Source organism: Budorcas taxicolor, chromosome 7 (genome assembly GCF_023091745.1).
Source record: "Budorcas taxicolor isolate Tak-1 chromosome 7, Takin1.1, whole genome shotgun sequence".
In the NCBI taxonomy this organism is placed as follows: Eukaryota; Metazoa; Chordata; class Mammalia; order Artiodactyla; family Bovidae; genus Budorcas; species Budorcas taxicolor.
In genome coordinates this window covers 60,938,262-60,960,634 of record NC_068916.1, presented here as the reverse complement: position 1 = coordinate 60,960,634, position 22,373 = coordinate 60,938,262, and the positions used below count along the sequence as shown (strand labels likewise).

At 41.7% G+C, this 22,373-nt stretch overlaps 1 protein-coding gene across 1 annotated transcript in view; it reads right to left on the bottom strand.

The window, feature by feature from the left end:
* Positions 1-22,373, bottom strand: part of HMGXB3 (HMG-box containing 3) — a 60,709-nt gene that overhangs the window by 21,853 nt on the left and 16,483 nt on the right. Inside the window, exons 7-13 of the mRNA XM_052642833.1 lie at positions 18,783-19,189; positions 16,561-16,736; positions 16,326-16,423; positions 13,746-13,844; positions 12,054-12,203; positions 6,742-7,043; positions 6,109-6,236 (exon numbers count right to left, since the gene is read on the bottom strand). Coding sequence (XP_052498793.1) covers positions 6,109-6,236; positions 6,742-7,043; positions 12,054-12,203; positions 13,746-13,844; positions 16,326-16,423; positions 16,561-16,736; positions 18,783-19,189 — 1,360 coding nt within the window. The remainder of the gene's footprint in view (positions 1-6,108; positions 6,237-6,741; positions 7,044-12,053; positions 12,204-13,745; positions 13,845-16,325; positions 16,424-16,560; positions 16,737-18,782; positions 19,190-22,373) is intronic.

Sequence of the window (22,373 nt, the reverse complement as noted above, 5' to 3'; positions counted from 1 at the left end):
CAATACATGTAATCTAAAAGAGCACAAATGAACCTACATACGCAACAGAAACAGCTTCAGACACAGAGAACTGACTTGTGGGGGAGGGGGTTGGCGAGGGATGGACTGGGCATCTGGGGTTAGTAGACGCAAACTATGACATAAAGACTGGATAAGTAACAAGGTCCTACTGTAAAGTACAGGAAACTATATTCAATATCCTGGGATAAACCATAATGGAAAAGAATATAAAAAAGGATATATATATGCATGTGTATGACTATGTCACTTTGCTATAGAGCAGAAATTAACATTATAAATCAACTATGCTTTAATAAAAAAATAAGTTTAAAGAAGAGCAGTTTTATAACAGTTTCTATGTATCAAATTGACAAAGCTGAAAAAATTATAACGATGCGGAAGCGAAAGGACTTCTGGTTCACGATGGCAGAGTAGAAGCGTGTGCACTCATCTCCCGCAAAAACACCAGAACTGCAGCTAGCTGATAAGCCACCATTGACAGGAGGAAGCTGGAACCACCAAAATAAGATACCCTACATCCAAAGACAACGAAGAAGCTGCAGTGAGATGGGAGGAGGGGTGCAAACACAATATAATGCAATCCCATTCCTGCTTGGTGGGTGACCCACAAACTGGAGTACAATAATACCAAACGAAGTTCTCCCACTGTGGTAAAAGTTCTGAATTCCATGTCAGGCTCCCCAGCCTGGGGGTTTGAAAAGGGCCTGGGAACCCCCTGGCAATCTGGCCTTTAAGGGCAGTGGGATTTGATTATACGACTTCCAGAGAACTGGGGGAACCACAGACTCCAGTCTCGGAGGGCACCAACAAAATTTTGCCCACACCAAGACCCAGAGGAAAGGAATAGTGACCCAACAGAAGACTGAACCAAAACTACTTGCTAGAGTTGAAGGGTCTCCTGTGGAGGCATGGGTTGGCAGGGGCTCACCACAGGGACAGGGGGGCTGGCAACATCAGACCAGGAAGTTCCCCTTTGGCATAAACCCTCTTGAAGTTCACCATTAACCCTACCATAAAGCCTGCAGGACCCAGGGCTGGGTCAAACAACTACCAGGGAGGGAGTGCAACCCCACCCATCAGCAGATAATTGGATTAAAGCTTTACTGAGCAAGGCCCTGCCCACCAGAGCAAGACCCAGTTTTCCCCATTGCCAGTCCCTCCCTTGAGGAAGTTTATACAAGCCTCTTGGCCTCATCCACCAGAAGGCAGATGGAAGAGCAAAAAGAAGCACAGTCCCACAGCAGCTAAAACAAAAATCATATTACAGAAAGTTAATCACAATAAAAAGCAGAAAGTTATGTCCTAGATGAGGAGCTTCCCTTGAAGCTCAATTCACTCCTGCCGGCAGTGCAGGAGACCCTGGTTCAATTCCTGGGTTGGGAAGATCCCCTGGATAAGGAAATGGCGACCCACTCCAGTATTCTTGCCTGTAGAATCCCTGGACAGAGGAGCCTGACAGGCTACAGTCATGAGGTCACGAGAGTTGGACATGACTTAGGGAGGCTTCCCTGGTGGCTCAGATGGTTAAAGAATCTGCCTGTAATGCAGGAGACCTGGGTTCAATCCCTGGGTTGGGACGATCCCCTGGAGAAGGGCATGGCAACCCACTTCAGTATTCTTGCCTGGAGAATCCCCATGGACAGAGAAGCCTGGTGGGCTACAGTCCATGGGGTCACAAAGAGTTGGACATGACTGAGTGACTAAGTACATGTCCCAGATGAAGGGACAAGATAAAACTCCAGAAAAACAACTAAATCAAGTGGAGATAGGCAACCTTTCAGAAAAAGAATTCAGAATAATGATAGTGAAGATGATCCAGGATCTTGGGAAAACAATGGAGAAGATGCAAGAAATGTTTACCAAAGGTCTAGAAGAACTAAAGAACAAACAGAGATGAATACATACACTAGAAAGAATGCATAGCAGAATAACTGAGGCAGAATAAATGACCTGGAGGACAGAATGGTGGAAATCACTGCCACAGAACAGAATATAGAAAAAAAAAAAAAAAGAGTGAAAAGCAATGAAGACAGCGTAAGAGACCTCTGGGACAACATTAAATGCACCAACATGCGCATTATAGGGGTCCCAGAAGGAGAGAAAGAGAAAGGACCTGAGAAAATATTTGAAGAAATAACAGCTGAAAACTTCCCAAACATGGGAAAAGAAATAGTCAATCAATGAAGTCCAGGGCATGATAAACCCAAGAAGGAACACATCAAAACACATACTAATCAAACTGACAAAAGTTAAAGACAAACATAAAGTATTAAAAGCAATAAAGGAAAAATGACAAATAACATACAAAGGAACTCCCATCAGGCTATCAGCTGATTTCTCAACAGAAACTCTACAAGCCAGAAGGGAATGGCACGATACATTTAAAGTGATGAAAAGGAAGAAACTTCAACCAAGAATACTCTACCCAGCAAGACTCTCCTTCAGATTTGATGGAGCAATCAAAAGCTTTGCATACAAAGCAAAAGTTAAGAGAAGTCAGCACCACCAAACCAGTTCAGTTCAATCGCTCAGTCATGTCCTACTTTGTGCAACCCCATGGACTGCAGCATGCCAGGCATCCCTGTCCATCACCAACTCCTGGAGCTTGCTCAAACTCACGTCTATCAAGTTGGTGATGCCATCCAACCATCTTATCCTCTGTTGTCCCCTTCTCCTCCTGCCTTCAATCTTTCTCATAAGTATGCATAATGTATATATTTTAGAAAACTTATGAATTTTTGCCTAACTAAAAAATTTATGACATTTTGATTCCACTTGACTTACCATGAATAGAATGCTATATTTAATTTAAAAAAGTAAATGTGCAACAAACACTGAAGGTTTAGTTTATAGCACAGGGAACTACAGTCAGTATCTTGTAATAACCTATAATGGAAAATAATTTCAAAAATATTATATGTCTATATGTGTAACTGAATCAACTTGCTGTGTACCTGAAACACTGACACTGTAAGTCAACTATACTTCAATAAAATATATATATTGAGGAAAAAAAAACCATTCCAGGAAAGAAATTATAATGCTTATCTACTGAAGTTCTTAAGGTTAATAAGTGAGTTTTACAAGGTCACTGAATAAAGTTCAGTAGATAAAACCCAATTATGTTTTTATATTAGCACCAAACAGTTAGAAATTGAACCATGTCATTTAACACTGAACAAAATTAAATGCCTAGGTATAAATCTAACAAAACACCTGCAGGACCTACATGCTAAAAACAATGAAACACTGGTATAAAAAAAAAAAAAGAAAAGAAAACCTAATCAAATAGAAAGATAGACTATGTCATGTATTAGAAAGAGTCAATATTTTTAAGCATGTCAAACTTCTGCAAGCTGGTCTACAGATTTAACACAATTCCAATTAGAATTCTAGCAGGACTCTGTAAATACTAACAAGCTGATTCTAAAATTCATATAGGAATGCAAAGAAACAAGAGTTAAAACAATGCAGGAAGAACAAGGTTGGAGAATTTATACTACCCAAATGATAAGAGCTACTAAAAAGCAACAGTATTCAAGACACGTGGTACTCGCCAAAGAATGGACAACATAACCAATAAAAAGAGGGCAGAAATAGACCTACATATACATGACTATGGAGAAGGGAATGGCAACCTACTCCAGTATTCTTGCCTAGAGAATACCATGGACAGAGGAGCCTGATGGGCTACAGTCCATGGGGTCACAAAGTCGGATACGACTTTGCCTGTGTGTACTGAACTGTAACTCCCTCCAATTTTAAAGGAAAACTGGAGAAGGAAATGGCAACCCACTCCAGTGTTCTTGCCTGGAGAATCCCATGGACGGGGGAGCCTGGTGGGCTGCCGTCTATGGGGTCGCAGAGTCGGACACGACTGAAGTGACTTAGTAGTAGCAGTAGTATACATGACTGTTTTTCAATTAAGTAGCAAAGGCAATTCAAAGCAGAAAGGACTACTTTTTAACAAATAGTGGAATAAATGGATGTCCACATGGGAAAAAAACCTCAATCTGGATCTCACACTTTACATAAAAATGAATTCAGAATGGATTACAGACAAATAAAAACCATAAATTATAAAGCTTTTAGCAGAAAACACAGGAAAAATATTTATGATCGTCACCTAGATAAAGACAGTAATAACATCAACACAATTGGTAAAACAAAATTTGATGAATTGGTCTTTATCATACTTGAAAATTTTTGTTCTGTGGAAGATTCTGTTGGGAGAATGAGAATGTAAGACACAAACCATAATAAAATATCTCCAAATCACTTATCTGACAAAGGATGTATATGAGAGTATATAAAGAACATTCAAAACTCAACAGCAAGGAAACTACCCAGTTCAATGAGCCAAAGATGGAACAGGTACTTCACCAAAGACATACAGACGACAAATAAACCCACAAAAAGATGGTCAACTTCATTAGTCTTAAATTGAGACCACACTAAGTTATTACTACACACACCTATTAGAATGGCTGAAACACACACACACACAAAATAGATATACCAAGTGCTGACATATGAAGCTAATTGGAATTCTCACCCATCATTAGAGGGAACACAAAATGGCACCAACATAGGTAACCGGTTTGGTGATTTCTCATAACTAAACATACACTTACCACATGACCCAGCAATATGATTCCTAGGGTATTTACCCAAAATAAAATGAAAATTTAAGTTTACACAAAATCCTATACATGACTACAGTTATGAATACAACTGTCAAAATTGGTAAAAATCCAAACATTCTTCAAGGAATGAACAATCAAGTGTGGCGCTCCACACAATGCAAAGCTACTCAACAATAAAACGGAAAATCTACTGATACACAGAACGACATGGATGAACTTCAAAAAGACACACACACACACACACACACACACATATATATAGTAAAAGAAGCCAGACTCAAAACACTGTTCACTATAGATTTATATGACATTCTGGAAAGATAGAAATATATGGAATGAAGAAACTATCAAACGGTTGCCAGAGGTTAGGGGCAAGGGGTTGTTGAAAGAGAATGCTTTGGGGATGATGAAACCGTTCTTCATACTGACTGCGGTGGCAGTTACAAAACTCGCTGCGTTTGTCAGAGCTCAGAGCTGCACCACAGCAAAGTTTACTGCATGCACATACAGAACATAAGCTTATATTAGAGTAAACAGAGAGAGGCCCAGGTGCCATACGCTGAGACAGACTGCAGGGAAATGGCACTCTCATTGGTGTTGAAGTAGTACAAGCTCAGTCTGGCAATACAAGACATTAAAAGCATGAATTCCAAATAAGGCACCTTATGGTTCTGAAGACAAGGAAAATAAGAAATACTCCTTAATCTTCAGCACTCGGTTCTACATATAAAACTCAAGATTCAAATTCTCAAAATGGTTGGTACATGGTCAGTGTTCAATGAATGACGCTGATGAATAGAGGAAAAGGGTGAATATACAGCAATTCCACTTTTGGGCATTTGCCCAAAGGAAATAATTAAGGCTGTACACAAAGACTTAACTATAAAGAGAACTCTTAAAATGGATCACGGTCATATATTTCTCCTTAAAAATGGTGATGCATTTTGCCACCTGCCAGCATAAAAGGATACCCATGATACATTGCTAAATTTAAAAACAACACTCCAAAACAACATCCAGCACAACTCTGTTTTTTGTTCAAAAAAACTATTAAACCTATAAAACCTACACCTTCTTTTATTCTGTAGGGATGAAAAACACATCTGAAAGACTACAGAATACAATGCTGAATATTAATCTCATAGCAGTAGGATTACTACTGATTTTTAGTTTTTTCCTTTTATTTGTCAGCATTTTATTTTTTTTCCACAATGAAGATCTGTTATTTTAAACTTAACTTTGTTTAAAGAGCCCTAATAAGAGAGTCCTAACACTTCAGAGATAAATATAATCTTCTGGGGCTGGGCTAGCCAGGAGGAAAGACGTCCTCTTCCTCAGAAGCCTCATCTGAGAGAAAATCCAATGCTCACAGGACCAGAAGTCTGACCCACAGAGGCTGTTCTCAAACATGTCCTTTGAGGATAAAGAGGCTGGCACCCACCTGTATAGATGTCCATGAAGCTGTGCAGGGCCAGACAATGGGGATTCAGACACATCTTCACCTGAGCAGTCACGACCTGCAGCCAACTGGCTGTCAGCAGCCAGCACTCCTGGGGCCCCGCCAGAGAGCTAGTACCAAGAATATTTGAGGAAAAAAAAAAGGAAAAGCAACTTTTTAATGCAGTTCCTAGGCTCAGTGATCAACAGCAAACTCAAGACTTTAAATGTAGTAGGAAATGAAGGTGTTGGACCTTGTGCTTCAAGGATTTTCTTAGGTGGGTGTTCCCCCTTTGTTGGAATTGGGCTTACGGAATCACCCGTAAAGTTAACATAATTCTGAACTTATTATCCAATTTAACCAACACTAATGAACTCCCAAATCTAAGCATTTTACTGGGCAGTCCAGGAGTAAACTAAATCCTAAGTTGGGGACAGTATCATTTCAATAGAAATAATATATAATCACTATTATTATTATTTTATTTTTGGTGATCGCAAAAGGAAAGGAAACCTGAGAAAAACTGAAAAGAACATCTGCAAAGGTTATAGCCTTAATGGTATCCGAAGAAAGGGGTGATACAGGTTAAGTAAGATGGGGCAGCTAGGGGAGGGTAAATCTGAAAGCGGTGCTTACTTTTGTCCCCCTTTGAATAATGGGCTGCTACAGAGAAGGCACTGCGTGGATGGAGACTCGTAGTAATTTGACCAAGAGGTTTGCTCAATGGTGACCGTCTCCTCACTCACGTTGGACAGGATGAGCCGAGAGCTATTAAGTTCATGAATCAAAGAGAAGACCTCGGCCAGCTCTGACTCATTCTCGGGAATCTGCAGGACTTTGCGCAGCAGCTGCAGTGTTGATTGGCGCTGGATCTCCCTCTGGGCTGCGCTCAGGGGCTCTGTGGCACTTAACACATCCGGGAGTGGTGAGCTTGCCTCCTGGAAGAAAGCAGATCCGTCATGAAACACCATCGAGGGCACAAGAGAGGCGGCCACGGGCTAAAACCACGAGAGGGCGTGAGTGGCAAACGGAAGGGCTTACGACTGAAGTGGGAAACCTAGGTCCCTAAGCCACTCAGCTAGTAACTCACTTTGTGACTCACAACAGTTTTCTCTCTCTGGCACTATTTCTCTACCAGTAAAATAAGAGGATTATATACCCCTCTTGGTAATGGTTTCAAGATTCTGCTCCCATGCAGTGGCTGAGAGGTTTGGAGGGTAACAGACCAGGGGTTCAGTTCTGGATATGCCACTGAAGAGCTGTAAATGGGTGACCCCCTCAATACCTCCAAAAATGAAGGATCAAAATACTAATAATCTCCTAGAGTTGTTGCAGACTAAATGAGATAGTGCAAGTAAAGCACTTAGCATGCAACAAAAACTCTCTGAATGGTAGTTTTGATGTGTAAACGGGCAACTGTAGAGCTTAAAGCATTTATTTTTAACACTGTGTGGCTTCTGAGTACAAGGGCACTTTATACACCAGTCAGAGGCTTCCAGGAAACAAGGTTCTGAAACGCTCTCTGAAACAGGTCCTTCTTACACCCATCCCTTTTCAATGGTGGTCCTTCCCCGTTCTGTGCAAATGCGGCATCAATCACTCGCTCCTTCTACAGTCCACTCCTTTACTGCGTATTTCACTTTCTCGTAGGTGGTAAGCCATTGTTCTCTCCCCTGCTTATTTATTGAACTTCTAATACCACCACTGAGGGCACACAAAAGATGCTAACTCATATTTGCTGGACATATTATATGTTGTTTCACAGAGGTTAAGTGCATAACAACAACTTATTAACTCAGTATACCTTTGACAACTCTTGTCTTGCTATCTGTAATAGTTTGGTTACCTATCTTTCCCCCCAAGCTAGACTGTAAGCTCCTCAAGGGAAGTGGGCATGTCTTATTCATCTTTGTATCCCCAAAAGCTGACCCGTAACAGGCTTTCAATACATGCTTGCTGAAAAAATGAATTTGAATGAATGGCTGTAGAAGAGTTGAGTGACACTAGAATGAGTTGCCCCAGGATTCTGTGTGTTCTTTCTCATTTATGACTTATGTTGCACCACGGGTTGGAAGATCGGTTGGAAAGCATACTATCCTTTGGCTCTGAAACACAGATCAAAGATGGAAAGGGAAGAAGATCATTCCAGCCCATAGATATTGCAGTCTTAATTATAGCCACTGGTGACAAACTGCATAGGAAATGTATGCTCACTGGGGGCTCCAAAGAGAAGGCACATAAACTTAAAGGTCCTTGGGTTTCTGAACAGTGTTTTGTGGAAAACAATTATTTTGTTTCTCTAAAATTTAGAGAATTAGAATGTGAGGGAATGTATGAAGATGAGGGTCATGGGGGTAGGCAGCTACCAACTCACCAAAGAAAAAAGAATATAAAAAAGAGTTGGACTTGAAATCAATTGCCAAAAGGTCCCCAGATAATTCTTATCTGACCAAGAAAAGTTAAGTCACTTCACCAGTAGAGACCAACACCCATTTTCATAATGCAAGCCACATCGACAGCTAAAGGAGTTCAGAGCATCTACCTACACAGGACTCAATTCCATTCCATAATCACTGACACATTATATATGCAAGCTGCAGCATTAGAAATATGGGGGCTGGCAATTCCCTGGGACCAGTGGTTAGGACTGTGCTCTCACTGCCAAGGGCCTGGGTTCAATCTCTGATAGGGGAACTAAGATCCCAAAAGCCACGTGGCCAGAAAGAAAAAGGAGTACGGGCCAACAGATTACACTTGGCTGACAAGTGATTGTGGTCTTACAGGGAACTAAGAGGGTGTCAAGACAGGGTGTCATCAACATTTTCTATTTGTTTCCTTAGAATCTTGTTTTTGTTTTAAACTTTTTATTTTGTATTGGGGGGCAGCCGATTAACAATGCTGTAATAGTTTCAGGTGAACAGGGAAGAATCTTTATATCCACAGTTTACAGAGTTCTAAGCAAAGTACTGATGTTGAACCTGAAACGCCAATACTCTGGCCACCTGATGCGAAGAACTGACTCATTTGAAAAACCCTGATGCTGGGAAAGATTGAGGGCGGGAGGAGAAGGGGACGACAGAGGATGAGATGGTTGGATGGCATCACTGACTCAATGAACATTAGTTTGGGTAAACTCCGGGAGTTGGGTAAACTCAGGGAGGCCTGGTGTGCTGCAGTCCATGGGGTCACAAAGAGTCGGACATGACTGAGTGACTGAACTGAAGCAAAGTACCCAGAACATTTGAATTTTTTCACTTATTAGATCGTAACTTATTTCCATTTTATAGACTAATCTTAATCTTTTCATGCAGCATTAATAATTTACTATTTATTAGTAATTAATACTTAATTATTGTTCTGTCACTAAGTCATACCCGACTCTGCAACCTCATGAGCTGCATGCAGCACACCAGGCTTCAACTTGTCCTTCAGTATTTCCCTGAGTTTGCTCAAACTCCTATCCATTGAGCCAGTGATGCCATCCAACCATCTTATCCCTTGTCACCCCGTTCTACTCTTGCCCTCAGTCTTATCCAACATCAGGGTCTTTCCCAATGAGCTGCCTTTTCATATCAGGTGGCCAAAGTACTGGAGCTTCAATACCAATGAAAATTCAGGGTTGATTCCCTTCAGAATGGACTGGTTGGATCTCCTTGCAGTTCAAGGGACTCTCAAGAGTCTTCTCCAGCATCACAGTTCAAACGCATCAATTCTTCAGCACTCAGTGTTCTTTATAGTCCAACTGTCACATCCAAACGCGACTACTAGAAAAACCATAGCTTTGACTAACAAAGGTCTGCCAGTAGACCTCTGGTGGCAAAGTGATGTCTCTGCTTTTTAATACGCTGTCTAGATTTGTCCTAGCTCTTCTTCCAAGGAGCAAGCGTCTTTTAGTTTTCTGGCTGCAGTCACCGTCCACAGTGATTTTGGAGCCCCAGAAAATGAAATCTGATATTATCTGTGCATTTTCCCCATCTATTTCCCATGAAGTGAAAGGACCGGATGCCATTATAATTTATTTCAATGGTAGACACAGGTTATTCCTAATTTTATCTGTTGTAATTACAGAATGTGTGATGTTCCAGATGGGCTTTATTTCAGATATTTTGTTTAATTCTGGGAATATGTATTCTAGTATTTGTCAAAAGTATCTGTTCTGAATTTGAGTCCCAACACTTGTCAAGAACCATATAGATGTGTGTTTGTATGTGAGCACCAAAAGTTTTACTCTGGAAACTGACTTAAAGAAATAGTTCAAACAAACAAAAAGTTAATCTGGGGTATAAAATTTTAGATCTAAATCAATTTTCTTTATATTGCACTGGAATTATCCCTGTTTACAAAATAACATTCACTTTCTTGAAGGAAAAAAAAATGGTGTGGTCAATGTGATGTGAAGAGGAGCGTTATCAACCACATGGAGAAACCAGAAGGAAAAACTCACTGCCAGCAGAGGGCACCCTGTGTAACAGGACATGACGGGAGGCATGGAAGCATCTACAGGAAGTTCTGAGACTCCTCGAAGCTCAACTCGTGTTTTCTCTAGCGCTCATGGCCCCAAGAATAGAACGCCCAGATCTAATCCACCTTGCCTGCTTTGTTTTACTGATGGGGAAACTAAAATTCAGGATAGGGAAAGCAAGCAACTTAGGGTCATTTCCAGGCAGGTCTCTCAATTCCTATTCTGTGTTTTTTCCTTTTAGTTCCACTTCTCTCTCACAATAACCTCAGAATACTACCTCAAGCACAGAAACAGACCTGACGATTAGGGGCGAGATTCACTGCCAGAAAGCCCCCTCCCGTCCATACACATAGAAAACTTAGCTTGAAGAAGTCCTCCCTAACCTCTCTAGTTCTGTCTGCTCCCAAACCCCCTGACCTCCTGACAAAACCTTCTGGGCCTCTCCATGGCTCAGGACATTCAGTATGACCCTCTGCCTGAAAAACAAACTGCCTCGTCTTAGCATTAAAGATCTTCCATGATACATGGTCCCCATCTTTTAAGACTTCTTTTCCATACTCCTCCCCATACACTCTCTCCTCTAACCCAATGGAACATCAGACTGCCTACCTCTTCATCTCTACTCATGCCTATCCTTGAGTATATTGCACACCTTTCTCTCCCACCCACATCCTGCACATCTTGTGAGGTGTGGGTTAGATCTGGGGGTGGGGGGGGGGGGCGGGGGGCTCCACCTTGGATCCTGACTTGTTCTGTGAGCCATCGTCTTTCCCTCCAAAGCATGAGTTGATCTCTCTTTTTATGTTTCTCCCAGTCATTCTGTTCACTGTCTTAGGTAGGTACTCTTTCTGTTCACTTAAAAAAAATTTCTATGTGGAAATTCAGAGGTCCCGTGAAACTGCCCATTTTCCCTGGTTCTAGTAAACAAACAAACAACAAAAACAAGACCTAAGGAGCCAAGTGGAATGTGTTTTACTATCCAGCAGGTTGGTCCCACTTCAGGGAGCAGGCCTGCCAAGACTGCTAGAAGTAAAGCGCTGTGGTTGGCCAAATGCTCTGCAAGGAACCTGAGTAGCAGCAATCTCATCTACAAAGTCCTGAGGCTGGCACTATGTATTTACCAAGATTCTATTTACAGGCCCTTCAACAACCTCAGAATTAAAATGACGTAACCTTTCCAACCCCTTCTACTTCAGAATCCTCACTAAGGCCTGTGTTGGCTATTTTTTTCTCCTGTGAATGAACTCTTGGTCCACTGAGCTAGAAGATTCCTGGAGATCAAGGTATCTGATAAACTCCCTTATCTTAGCGAAGAGGATAAGGAAGCCCCGAAAGAAGGCACTTGCCAGGTTCAGAACCTAGAACCTGGCTCCAGTTCTGGTGCTAACTACAATATGTACCAAGAAATCCTTTTATTTCTCCTAAAGCTGAACTGCCAACAGAGCCCTGTCCAAGACTGGGGGGTGTGTTTGGGGAAGGAACTCACGAGAACCTTGGTGGTTTTCTCAGTTCGGTCTTTGGCAAGGTTAAAACCACAGCTGGGACAAATCCGAGGTTTGTGCCGGTTGGTGTAGACATAGCTACAAGAGGGATTCTTGCACTTTCCCCGACCTCGTGATGTAGCCAGGCCCAAATCCTAAAAAATAAGACCATATTTCAATTCTACAAGTCAATTTACACCTGTGCAGAGCCAAGAATCAGGATGACCTGCTACTGGTAAAACAGAGGAGAGTGACAATTACAAACCCAGATTTAGACCAGCTCTCAAAGAGCCTTGAAAGTATCTTGAAACAAGATACTTTTTCTGTGGTTATCCCCTTTCAGTCTTAATATAGCCTGAACAGTTCTGGCAAGTCCTCCTATCTGTGAAACAAAGATGAATCTCAAAAGTCAGAAATTCAAATGCATTCAGGGTCCAGGCAATCAGCAGTGAAGCAGGTCTGTTCTAACAGAATGCCAGGGGGACCAAAGACTTCAAGCTCCGTCTGAAGAAATACTGTGACCTGTGGCCTCTACAAGCTCACAGCTCTGGCACTGAGGCTCTTACAACAAGCTGCAGTCTAATCAGCCGAAGAGAGGGTCCTGGGCAGTCCCCACCAAATGGTGCCCCCGGTGGCCTCCCATAGCCACAGGGAAGAAACAGTGAAGGGATGGACGGCACAAAGAAGGGAGTGATTAGGCCTTTGGAAAATGAAGCCTGAGCAGCCCTCCAGGATAAGAGAGCCCTCTTCCCAAGATAGGGACAGAAAAGGCAATGACCCACCATACTATGTTGTCTTGTTCCTACTGAATGCCCAGCACAGGGCATGGCACAAAGAATGTGCTCAATAGAAATTTCTGAATTTTTAAAAATCTTGAATTTAAAAAAATCTAGCTGCTTCCTCAAAATCTGTGCATCTCACTCATCCAGGGAAACTGCCAAAGGTTACCTGGCTGGTTTGGTACCTTAAGGATCAACAAAATTAGAGAGTATTGAGCAAGAGAAGCCCCAAAACATGCTTTCTAAGCCAACAGAGTATTTTACAGACAGTGAAAACTGAGGACCAGAGAAGGAAAGAGCCTCCAGGTCAGACGGCACGCCAGCAGTAGAGCCAGAACCGCTTCTGGACTAGGTCTTTCAACATCTACTGTTTATTTCACTGCTCCAGGCTGCTTAGCCTGCAAAAGAATGACCCCAGAGCCACACATTCGTTTTTGGGGATGTTAATATGTTATGTTAAAAATAAAAGCAGCGGAGGGAAAACCTTGGTGGGAAACACCAGGTTGAACAAAATAAGTTGCTTTTACTAAAGCACTTCTGAAACCCTATCAGATACTAGTACTGAATGTGACTGTTTTAGGGAGAAAAAAATACATTTCTCAAACTTGCATGTAGAGCACTGAAAGGTCTAAAGATGGCTGAATGCTGAAGCTGGACTGAATTCTCAGTGACCTTCCCAGAGAACTACTCTCAAGAGAAATATCTTGGTCAGCTGGCCTACACTTCATGGATCTCACTTGGGAAAAACAAGAACCCTAGCTGATTCACTCAGTAATCACTATGATTTGTTCCAGTGACAAGATGTCTAGAATCAATGATCGAGCCCTCACCCTACTCTCACCCCCCTCAGACTCCTACTCACCCTCCACCACACAACCAAACCACCCCTGTGTCCGCCCATCACTTAGTCCCACTTACCAGTGTGACAGTGCAGCTGTACTTATATGGAGGAAACATATCGGGCTTGACCTCCACAACTTTCACCTGAGATGTCCTGTTGGTTTGGCCATTTGATAGCTGCAGATCAAAACAGATTACTTAGTGCTCCTGAACCTCAGGCAAGCTCCTGAGGTCCTATGTACTGGAACAGCTTGAGGAAACAGTTGCCCAGGAAGTTGTAGAGCTACGCTCCAAATGAGCCCTCTGGGATGCTAGTCAGCAGTCCCCAGCCCACCAAAGGTTGAATGTCGCTTTCAACTCCAGGGGTTGCCACATTCCTTTGCACAGCTTCCAACACTGCATATTGGTAACACTACAAATCAGATTTACAACTACTATCAGGTGAGAAAAGCATATAATTGCTCTATACACAAATATGTGGTTGAATTATGCTGACATAAAGAAGTCTGTGGAATTCCCCAGCAGTCCAATGGTTAGGATTCTGCACTTCCACAGCCAGGGGCCTGTGTCTGATCCTTGATTAGGGAACTAAGATCCCATGTTTTTTTGGCATGGCCAAAAAAAAAAAGACATCTGAAAGATTATTCACTAAAATGCCACAGGCTGAGAGGAAGATAATGGTTGTTTCCCATTTTACCAGTAGCTATAAATTTCTCAAATGTTCTACACAAAATGCAAAAAAGATGAAGGAAGCATTCTAAATTAAAAATAACTATTCTGTAATAATTTAATTTTCAGAATATAAGATTTCATGGAACTTAACTGGTTTAAGACAGAGAAGGCGATGGCACCCCACTCCAGTACTCTTGCCTGGAAAATCCCATGGACAGAGAAGCCTGGTAGGCTGCAGTCCATGGGGTCGCTAAGAGTTGGATACAACTGAGCGACTTCACTTTCACTTTTCACTTTCATGCACTGGAGAAGGAAATGGTAACCCACTCCAGTGTTCTTGCCTGGAGAATCCCAGGGACGGGGGAGCCTGGTGGGCTTCCGTCTACGGGGTCGCACAGAGTCGGACACGACTGAAGTGACTTAGCAGCAGCAGCAGCAACAAGAGCATTTGCGGCTTTTTACAAATACTGAATTTGCAAATGAAAAGGAAACTACGGAGAAGATTGGCAACTTACACACATAAAGGAGCTCTAAGGCCTTGGGATCTAGGAAGTCAACCGAAGCAGACTCATTACCATCCTTCTAGACTCAAAGACCACACATGCACCCAGAGGTGTCACCACTACTGGGTGAAAACAGACCAACCTTCAAAGGAGAAGCTGACTGATACCCTTGTTGGGACAGACTTAGAACTATCACATAAAAGCAGGTACCTGACAGCACAGGGAAAGGGAGAAGGCAGACTGATGTTCCTATTCCAATGTGGTCCGTTTTGGGGCTTTCAATTTCAAACTGAGGGGTCATGAAATTAATTTAATGGGCTGAAATCAGGATTGTGAAAAAGAAATGGAAAAATGACTGCATTTAATATGGGCATAGCTTCATTAAGCTTTTAATGTGTAGATGTATGTATGTCTACTGATGTAGAAATGTGTTTATTACTGATAGGCATGCTCAGAAAAAACTACAACAAAAAATCTAAGAAAAAAGGTGCTTCAACACATGCAATTTTGACACCTGGTAATAAATCTTTAACAGCTTTATCATTAAATGGAATGAACTGTACTGGCTGCATGCCAGTGGATGAGATGGTTGGATGGCAACACCAATTCAATGGACATGAACTTGGGCAAACTGGGAGACAGTGAGGGGCAAGGAAGCCTGGCGCGCTGCAATCCATGGCATTGTGATGAGTCGGACTTGACTTGGTGAATGAACAACAAGCCAGTATATGGAGAAAGAGCCATTCTTTTAGGTTTGAAAGATTACATTTAAAACATAAACACAGACAAATGCAGCAAAGGACTCGAGGGCTGAAACAGTGCACACCAGACTGTCAATAACTGGTATTTCTAGGTGACAGGATCCTAAGACTTATTTCCTTTCTGCCTTACCTGAACTTTCTACAGCAATCATGCATTCATTTTTTTCTAAAAAGATATGACAACTAAATGCAGTATCTAATCCTAGACCAGATCCTGTACTGAAGCAGAAAATGCTATAATGGACTTAACTGGGTAAAACTGACAAAACTGGAATACACATGAAAAAGTATCAATGTTTCATTCAGTAGCAAAATACTGCTATTTTTAGGAAAGGCACAATTAAGCATTAAAGAGTAAAAGGCCACGTTACCCTTAAATTATGACTATTTTAAATACACACACACAATGGGGGAGGATACATGAACACAAATTATAATGCAAAATGGGCTAATACGTTAACAGTAGGTGACGTTAGAGAGTGCACAGGTGCTCTTTGTACTACTTTTATTTTTACAATTTGTTTTAAATTGTTTCTAAATAAAAGTACACGTAACAAGAAATTAAAAAAATAGACAAGTCATTCATGCTAAACCTACTCCCAGAGCTCTACCAGTGTAATAATGGAGGCTTTTTGCCTATGGCTTTGAGACACTCAATGGAAGCCCTGTTCTCAGAGCAGCCAGTCCCCCCAGGGAGCTCCCCCTCTGGGGAATGGTCTTACCTTCACCTCACCAGTGCTAGATGGCTGCTGGATGGGCTGGCCCAGCTGCTTCAGCGTGCTTGGCTTCAGGCCACAAGTCCTCACAGAGGGAGTCTTATCTGAGACAATCAGGAGCCAAACTGGTGACTTAAGTGCATTCAGAGTGGCCCTAAGTCTCTCATCTCTATGCTCAACCCCAACTCCTGCCCCCTTCCCTTTCAACAGTCCCTCTTCCCGGGTCTGTCCCAGACCTTACCACTCAGAGGGAAGGCCTGCCTGGCCCTGGGCAGTCCCATGCTGCTGCCTCGGCCCACATTAGCTGGGGCTGGAAGAATTGCTCTCATGGGTCTTGCTGCAGCCAGTAATGATGGCTTGCCCCGTGCTCTGCCTTTAAGCTCTGAGGCTCTGGGCATAGGAGTGAGCAGGTCAACTCTGAAAAAAAAAAAAAGGAAACTTTCCTAGAAATTCCAGACCAAGGGGAAGAAAATCCAAATGCTATCTCCAGATAGCACTTTATTAGAGAAATACTGTCCTGGTTAAAATGTCATACTTTAGACATTAATTAAACCATTAAGTAGCTCTGTAACCCTGGGCAGGAAATCCCACTTTTGTTTACCTTAAGTTTCTGATACATGAAATGGGAAAGTAATTACAGGTACTTTCATGGGTCATTATGAAGATTTTTTAAAAGTGCAAAACCATGCCTACCGTGAGGAATTATCACCAGCCAAGGTAGTTGTAACATCTAGTCCATCCCTAGTCAGCTCAAGTATTTACAGTGTATCAGTCTCCCACATAAGGGCTGCTGAGAGGCCCTGGAGAACAAAGTCTGTGTTTTCTTCATCTCTGTGGCTCCAATTTGAGCATAAAGCGTGTCCATAGGAGGCCTCAATACACCTTGGCTGCCCAAAGCAAAAGTGCACAGCATCCTTCTCTAAAGACACAGAACCATCTCAGAGTATTGATATATTGTTAAATTTTAAAAGGCAATGAGTCAAAGTATGTATGTTATGCTGCCATTTGTATAAAGAAAGGTGGGGAAAAAAAATAGACACACACACACACAACTGACCTTGAATAGCATGTATTAGGGGAACTGACCTACACGTACTCAAAAGCTCACTGATAACTGCACAGCCCTTTCTCCATATCCAGAGTTCCCCAACCCACTGCACACCATGTAGTACAACAGAATGTATGTGCTGAAGACAATCCATATGTAAGTGGACCCACACCACGCAAGTCCATGTTTGTTCAAGAGTTAACTCCTATGTACAAACATCACGTTTTCCCACCTTTCTTTACACAAATTTAGCACAACATATATATTTTAATATCTTGATTTTAAAAACTTAATATTATTATAAACACACACACACACACACACTCGTATCTGTTTATATATACTTAAAATTATCTCTAAAAACACAGAAAGTTGGGAATATTGTCTGTGGTAAATGGGAATGGAGCACTGAAGGATGGGACAGAACGATTTTTTTTCAGGATATATTTCTTACATCTTGGAGTTTGAACTAAGTATATTTTCTATTCAACAATAAAAAAATTTCATAATAATAATATAAGCCAGAATTTCTAAACCATGACAGTACTAACATTTTGGGCCAAATAATTCTCTGGCACAAGAGGCTGTCCTGTGCAGTGCAGGATGTCTAGCGGCATCCCTGGCCTCTATCAGTAGATGCCAGTAACACTCTCTCCCCAACTGTGTCAACCAAAAATGTCTCCAAACACTGCCACAACGTCCCCTGGAGCACTGTGCCCCTTTGAGAACCACTGATATAAACAAATAAGGAATTTCCATTTTAAGATGACAGTTGCCTTTGGAAAGCAGCTACATAGAGCATCCAGTTAAACCTCTAAAAAAGGGAGGAAAAACAGCCGATACTTATGGACCTCTCCTATCTGAAAGCTTTACATGTGATCTTTTTCAGGAAGTATGGTCAGGCATTGAGGATATGATTTTTTTTTTTTTTTTTTAGAAGACTCAACTCAAAATTTTCCAGAGGGGGAGAATGGGTATGAAGTGTCTGTGCCCAGTCAAATAGAAGCCCAGGAAAGAGTCACAATCAGAATTTAGTTCTCTGACCACCAGGACAGGAATCTTTACATAAGATGCCTTAATAATGCCTCGCTTTCCAAATGCAGGAGCCAGGATTGAATACTAGCTCTGTAACACTGCCCACAGTCTGTACTAGCAAAACTCTACGATAAATGCTTTAGGGAGACTGACTGAAGAGATGTATAAGGACCAGGAACAGTAGTGAAAAGACAGCAGAGTATAGGAGAAAAGGCAAATCAATGTCTCTTGGCCTTGGTTTCTGTATCCAACATAGAAACCATGAATTGGGCTCTGTTGCCTGTCTCAGGAATGCTATAAAGACATGGACAAAACACACACTGGGCACTTCACAAGCTGCTGTTCTAAACGCAATGCTATATATAAACACACTGGGTTACCCTGTAGGCTTTTTAGGAGCAGGGAGTGAACCGGAGGTGCTGGTCCCCTCGGCTGGCGGTGGCACATCTAGTCCAGGACTGTCATTTTCAGTTGCTCCCAGAGAGACCTCAGGCTTGACCACTGGCGTCTTAATGACTGCTGTACCATGATTCCCAGGAGTTTCCTTGACCAAAACATGGGCATCTGAGATGATCACTTCCTCCCACTCATTCTCCTCACCCACTTCTCTTGGAGGAGCTACACTGAGAAGCTGGCTTACAGCTTCTGAGTTCTCCAGAGTCAGTTTGGAAGCGTTTTCCTTAGCGGAATTTTGCTCAGTGGTGACAGGCTGCTGATTTCTTTTAACCACAGAGCCTTTGGAGGAGACACCAGAAGTCAATTCCACTTTGACTTTGGCTGGCTTTTCCTAGAAAAAATAAGAAAACCTTTTATGCATGTGGCATTTTACAGACGGCAACACATTTACAAATAATTCTCTCATTTGATCCTCGTAACAATAATGTATGAGCAACAGATAAGAAGTTGAGGCTGAGAGAGGAAGAGGCTGACTTCAGGTCCTAAGTTTTACAAAACTGGCCTGAACCTAAGTCTTCTGATTCCCGTTTCCTTTCGCCATAATATTCAAGGCTATAGTTGGCATAAACCTATTCTTCTAATAAATTTCTTAATGACATGTTTCTTTAGGTTTCAGCAAACAAATACTGGTATTTTTTTACTTCGACCTCTGACTGTTCAAGCCCTACTTCTTAAAAAAATTTCTTAACAGTGGTTATGTCCAAAATGGATCTCAGAGGTTTTTTCTTCCACATGAATAGTGAAAGGCACTATAAACTAGAAGACAAACCACAAAAGCTGGGTTCTGTCTAGGCTCTGCTTCATCATAACTGCTTATGTCACCTGAGGCAAGCTTCATCTGATTCCTCATTTCCCATTATGGAAGGAGAGAGCTCTTGGGTCAACGGCAGGAAGACAGCCTTTTGGGAGACTTAATTGTTCATGGAGGGGCGGGACCCCTCTTTGCACTTTTCAGGAAGCTCAGTACCTGTGGCCAATGCCATTAAATTTCAGTATTGTCTCCCAGTCATTGACTATCAAAAAACCCTTACATTTCTTAAGTCCCTCTGGGCCACATGGTGCCTCTGGCTAAGAACCAACATAGATAACCTTTAAGAAATCTCCAATAAAGCATCCTTAGGTTTTAACATGGAGAAGGAAATGGCAACCCACTCAAGTACTCTTGCCTGGAATATCCCATGGACGGAGGAGCCTGGTGGGCTGCAGTCCATGGGGTCACTAAGAGTCGGACATGACTGAGCAACTTCACTTTCACTTTTCACTTTCATGCACTGGAGAAGGAAATGGCAACCCATTCCAGTGTTCTTGCCTGGAGAATCCCAGGATGGGGGAGCCTGGTGGGCTGTCATCTATGGGGTTGCACAGTCGGACACGACTAAAGCGACTTAGCAGCAGCAGGTTCTAACACACGATGACAAACCATGAAGACAAGAAACATTCTTAGTAAATTGTACTCAGCTTCCTGACTGCTCAAGAGGGAAGTCAGCAGAAAAACAGGAAACATGTTAAACCAAATCCTTGAGATGAGGTATTTGAGCAAAATGTTGCCCACTAAGTAGGCTATAGACAAAAATTCTTTGCAGGAAGACTGAGTAATTTAAGCAAACAGAGCAAAAAAACTTGAGCTAGTGATCTCACATTTCCTTCACCCAGCATACCCTTTTTAGATGTCACTTTCTTTCAAGATGGAAGACAAATACTACCAGTTCCTCGTGCAGAGACCTCAATTACTGCTATAGGAGTGAGGCCTTGAGCTAAAGAGCCTTATATACCATCTTTTGTTCCATCCAACTCACTGGGAACTGTGCCACATGTTTCTTGGGCTAATTTTAGCCAGTATGAACTCCAGAACAATATAAGAAAAGGTGAGTCATTTCCTGACTGGCATGGACATATTTGGAACTTTCAGGAACTATTTATACTTGCTCCTTCAAAAATCAGAACTCAAGAAATCTTAAGATTCTGCAGCTTAACAGCACAGCAATGCCTGCAGTCTGGTTTAGTGGAAAAGACAATAGCATAATTAACAATGTGAATGTAACAAGTCATTTCTCCTCAATCTATTTTTCCTCAGCTAGAAACTGGGAGTTGAACTAGCTGATAACCAAAGTCACTTTTATCTCTAAAATTTTAAATGCATTTATGCTACAATGTTATCCTTTTTCTTCTCAAAATTACTTATTCTGTTCCAAGGAGACTTAGAAATCACACTATATGCTCTTTACATGGTAATTCTTTTTAAAAAATATTTACTTATTATTTATTTGGCGGCATCGGCTCTTCATTGCAGTCAATAGGCTTAGTTGCCCCCAAGGCATGTGGGATCTTAATTCCCCAACCAGGGATTGAACCCGTGTCTCCTGCATTAGGAGGTGGATTCTTCACCACTGGACCACCAGGGAAATCCCTACATGGTAATTCTTGGAAAAATCTTGGAGAAAAAAAATCTCTGACTTAGCAAGTAAAGACAGGAGACAAGTAGCTAAGAAAAAAAATTTATGCATGTCATGAGTTAGATCTCAGAAAGAGAATGGCTTAACAGTTATTTCAATAAAAGGGGAGGGGAGAAGACAAAATGAAAAAGCAAAGAAAGCCAAAGTCAAAACAGAATCTGAAACAGGTTCTGCACAGGATCAGTTAGACTCACGCAAAAGCACAGGAAACAAGATCATCTGACAGACCTGCTGTGCATCAGTGAAGAAGGACCAAGGAGAAGTCCAACTGCTACCCAATTCTATCTTCCTACTCCAGTTGGGGAAGTGTATTTTGGGAGAATAATTAGGGTGGGAATAAATGAAATGGCTTCACAACACAAAAACTCCACAAAGCCCTAGGTATTTCCTGCCCCTTGAAGTGTTAATGTTCACAGTAATAACAAGAGACAATTATACTGCTGCCAACAATGGAAGCAGTGAACCCCTACAGAGGACTGAATATATAATTACACTAGAAATGAACCATCCACTTTGCATGGATAATTTCATCTGACCCCTCCAACAACCCTACTGATGTAGGTAATATTCTTAGCTTCTATTTACAAATGAAGCCTAAATCAAGAACAGAAATGTAGAATGACTTTCCCAAGGTTACAACGTTAAATACCTGAGTAGGGGTTTGAACTGAGGAAGCTGACTCCAGAATTATATTCTTAATTATTAACCTATTCTGTCTCCAAAACTGGTGCTATCCTGAACTTCAATACTTAGCCAGAGGGCAAAAGTCACTATCCTGATAATTTTCTAAGAAATGTTCTGTGGAAAATGCCCCAAAGGAACTTAGTAAGTATGATACTATGTAAGTTTTCTCTACAGAGAAAATAAGTCTGGACCATGAGTTGAAACACATGATGAACACAATCCTAGCCTAAACTATTTTCACAAAAATAATGCCTTCTCTTTCCTATCTACCCAAATTCTATTGCTCTTTCCAAATCATCTCCTCTATAAAACAGCTTCTATTTTAGTCCTTTTGTCCCTAGATAATTTATAGTCTCATATCAAAAATGTGGCAAGTAG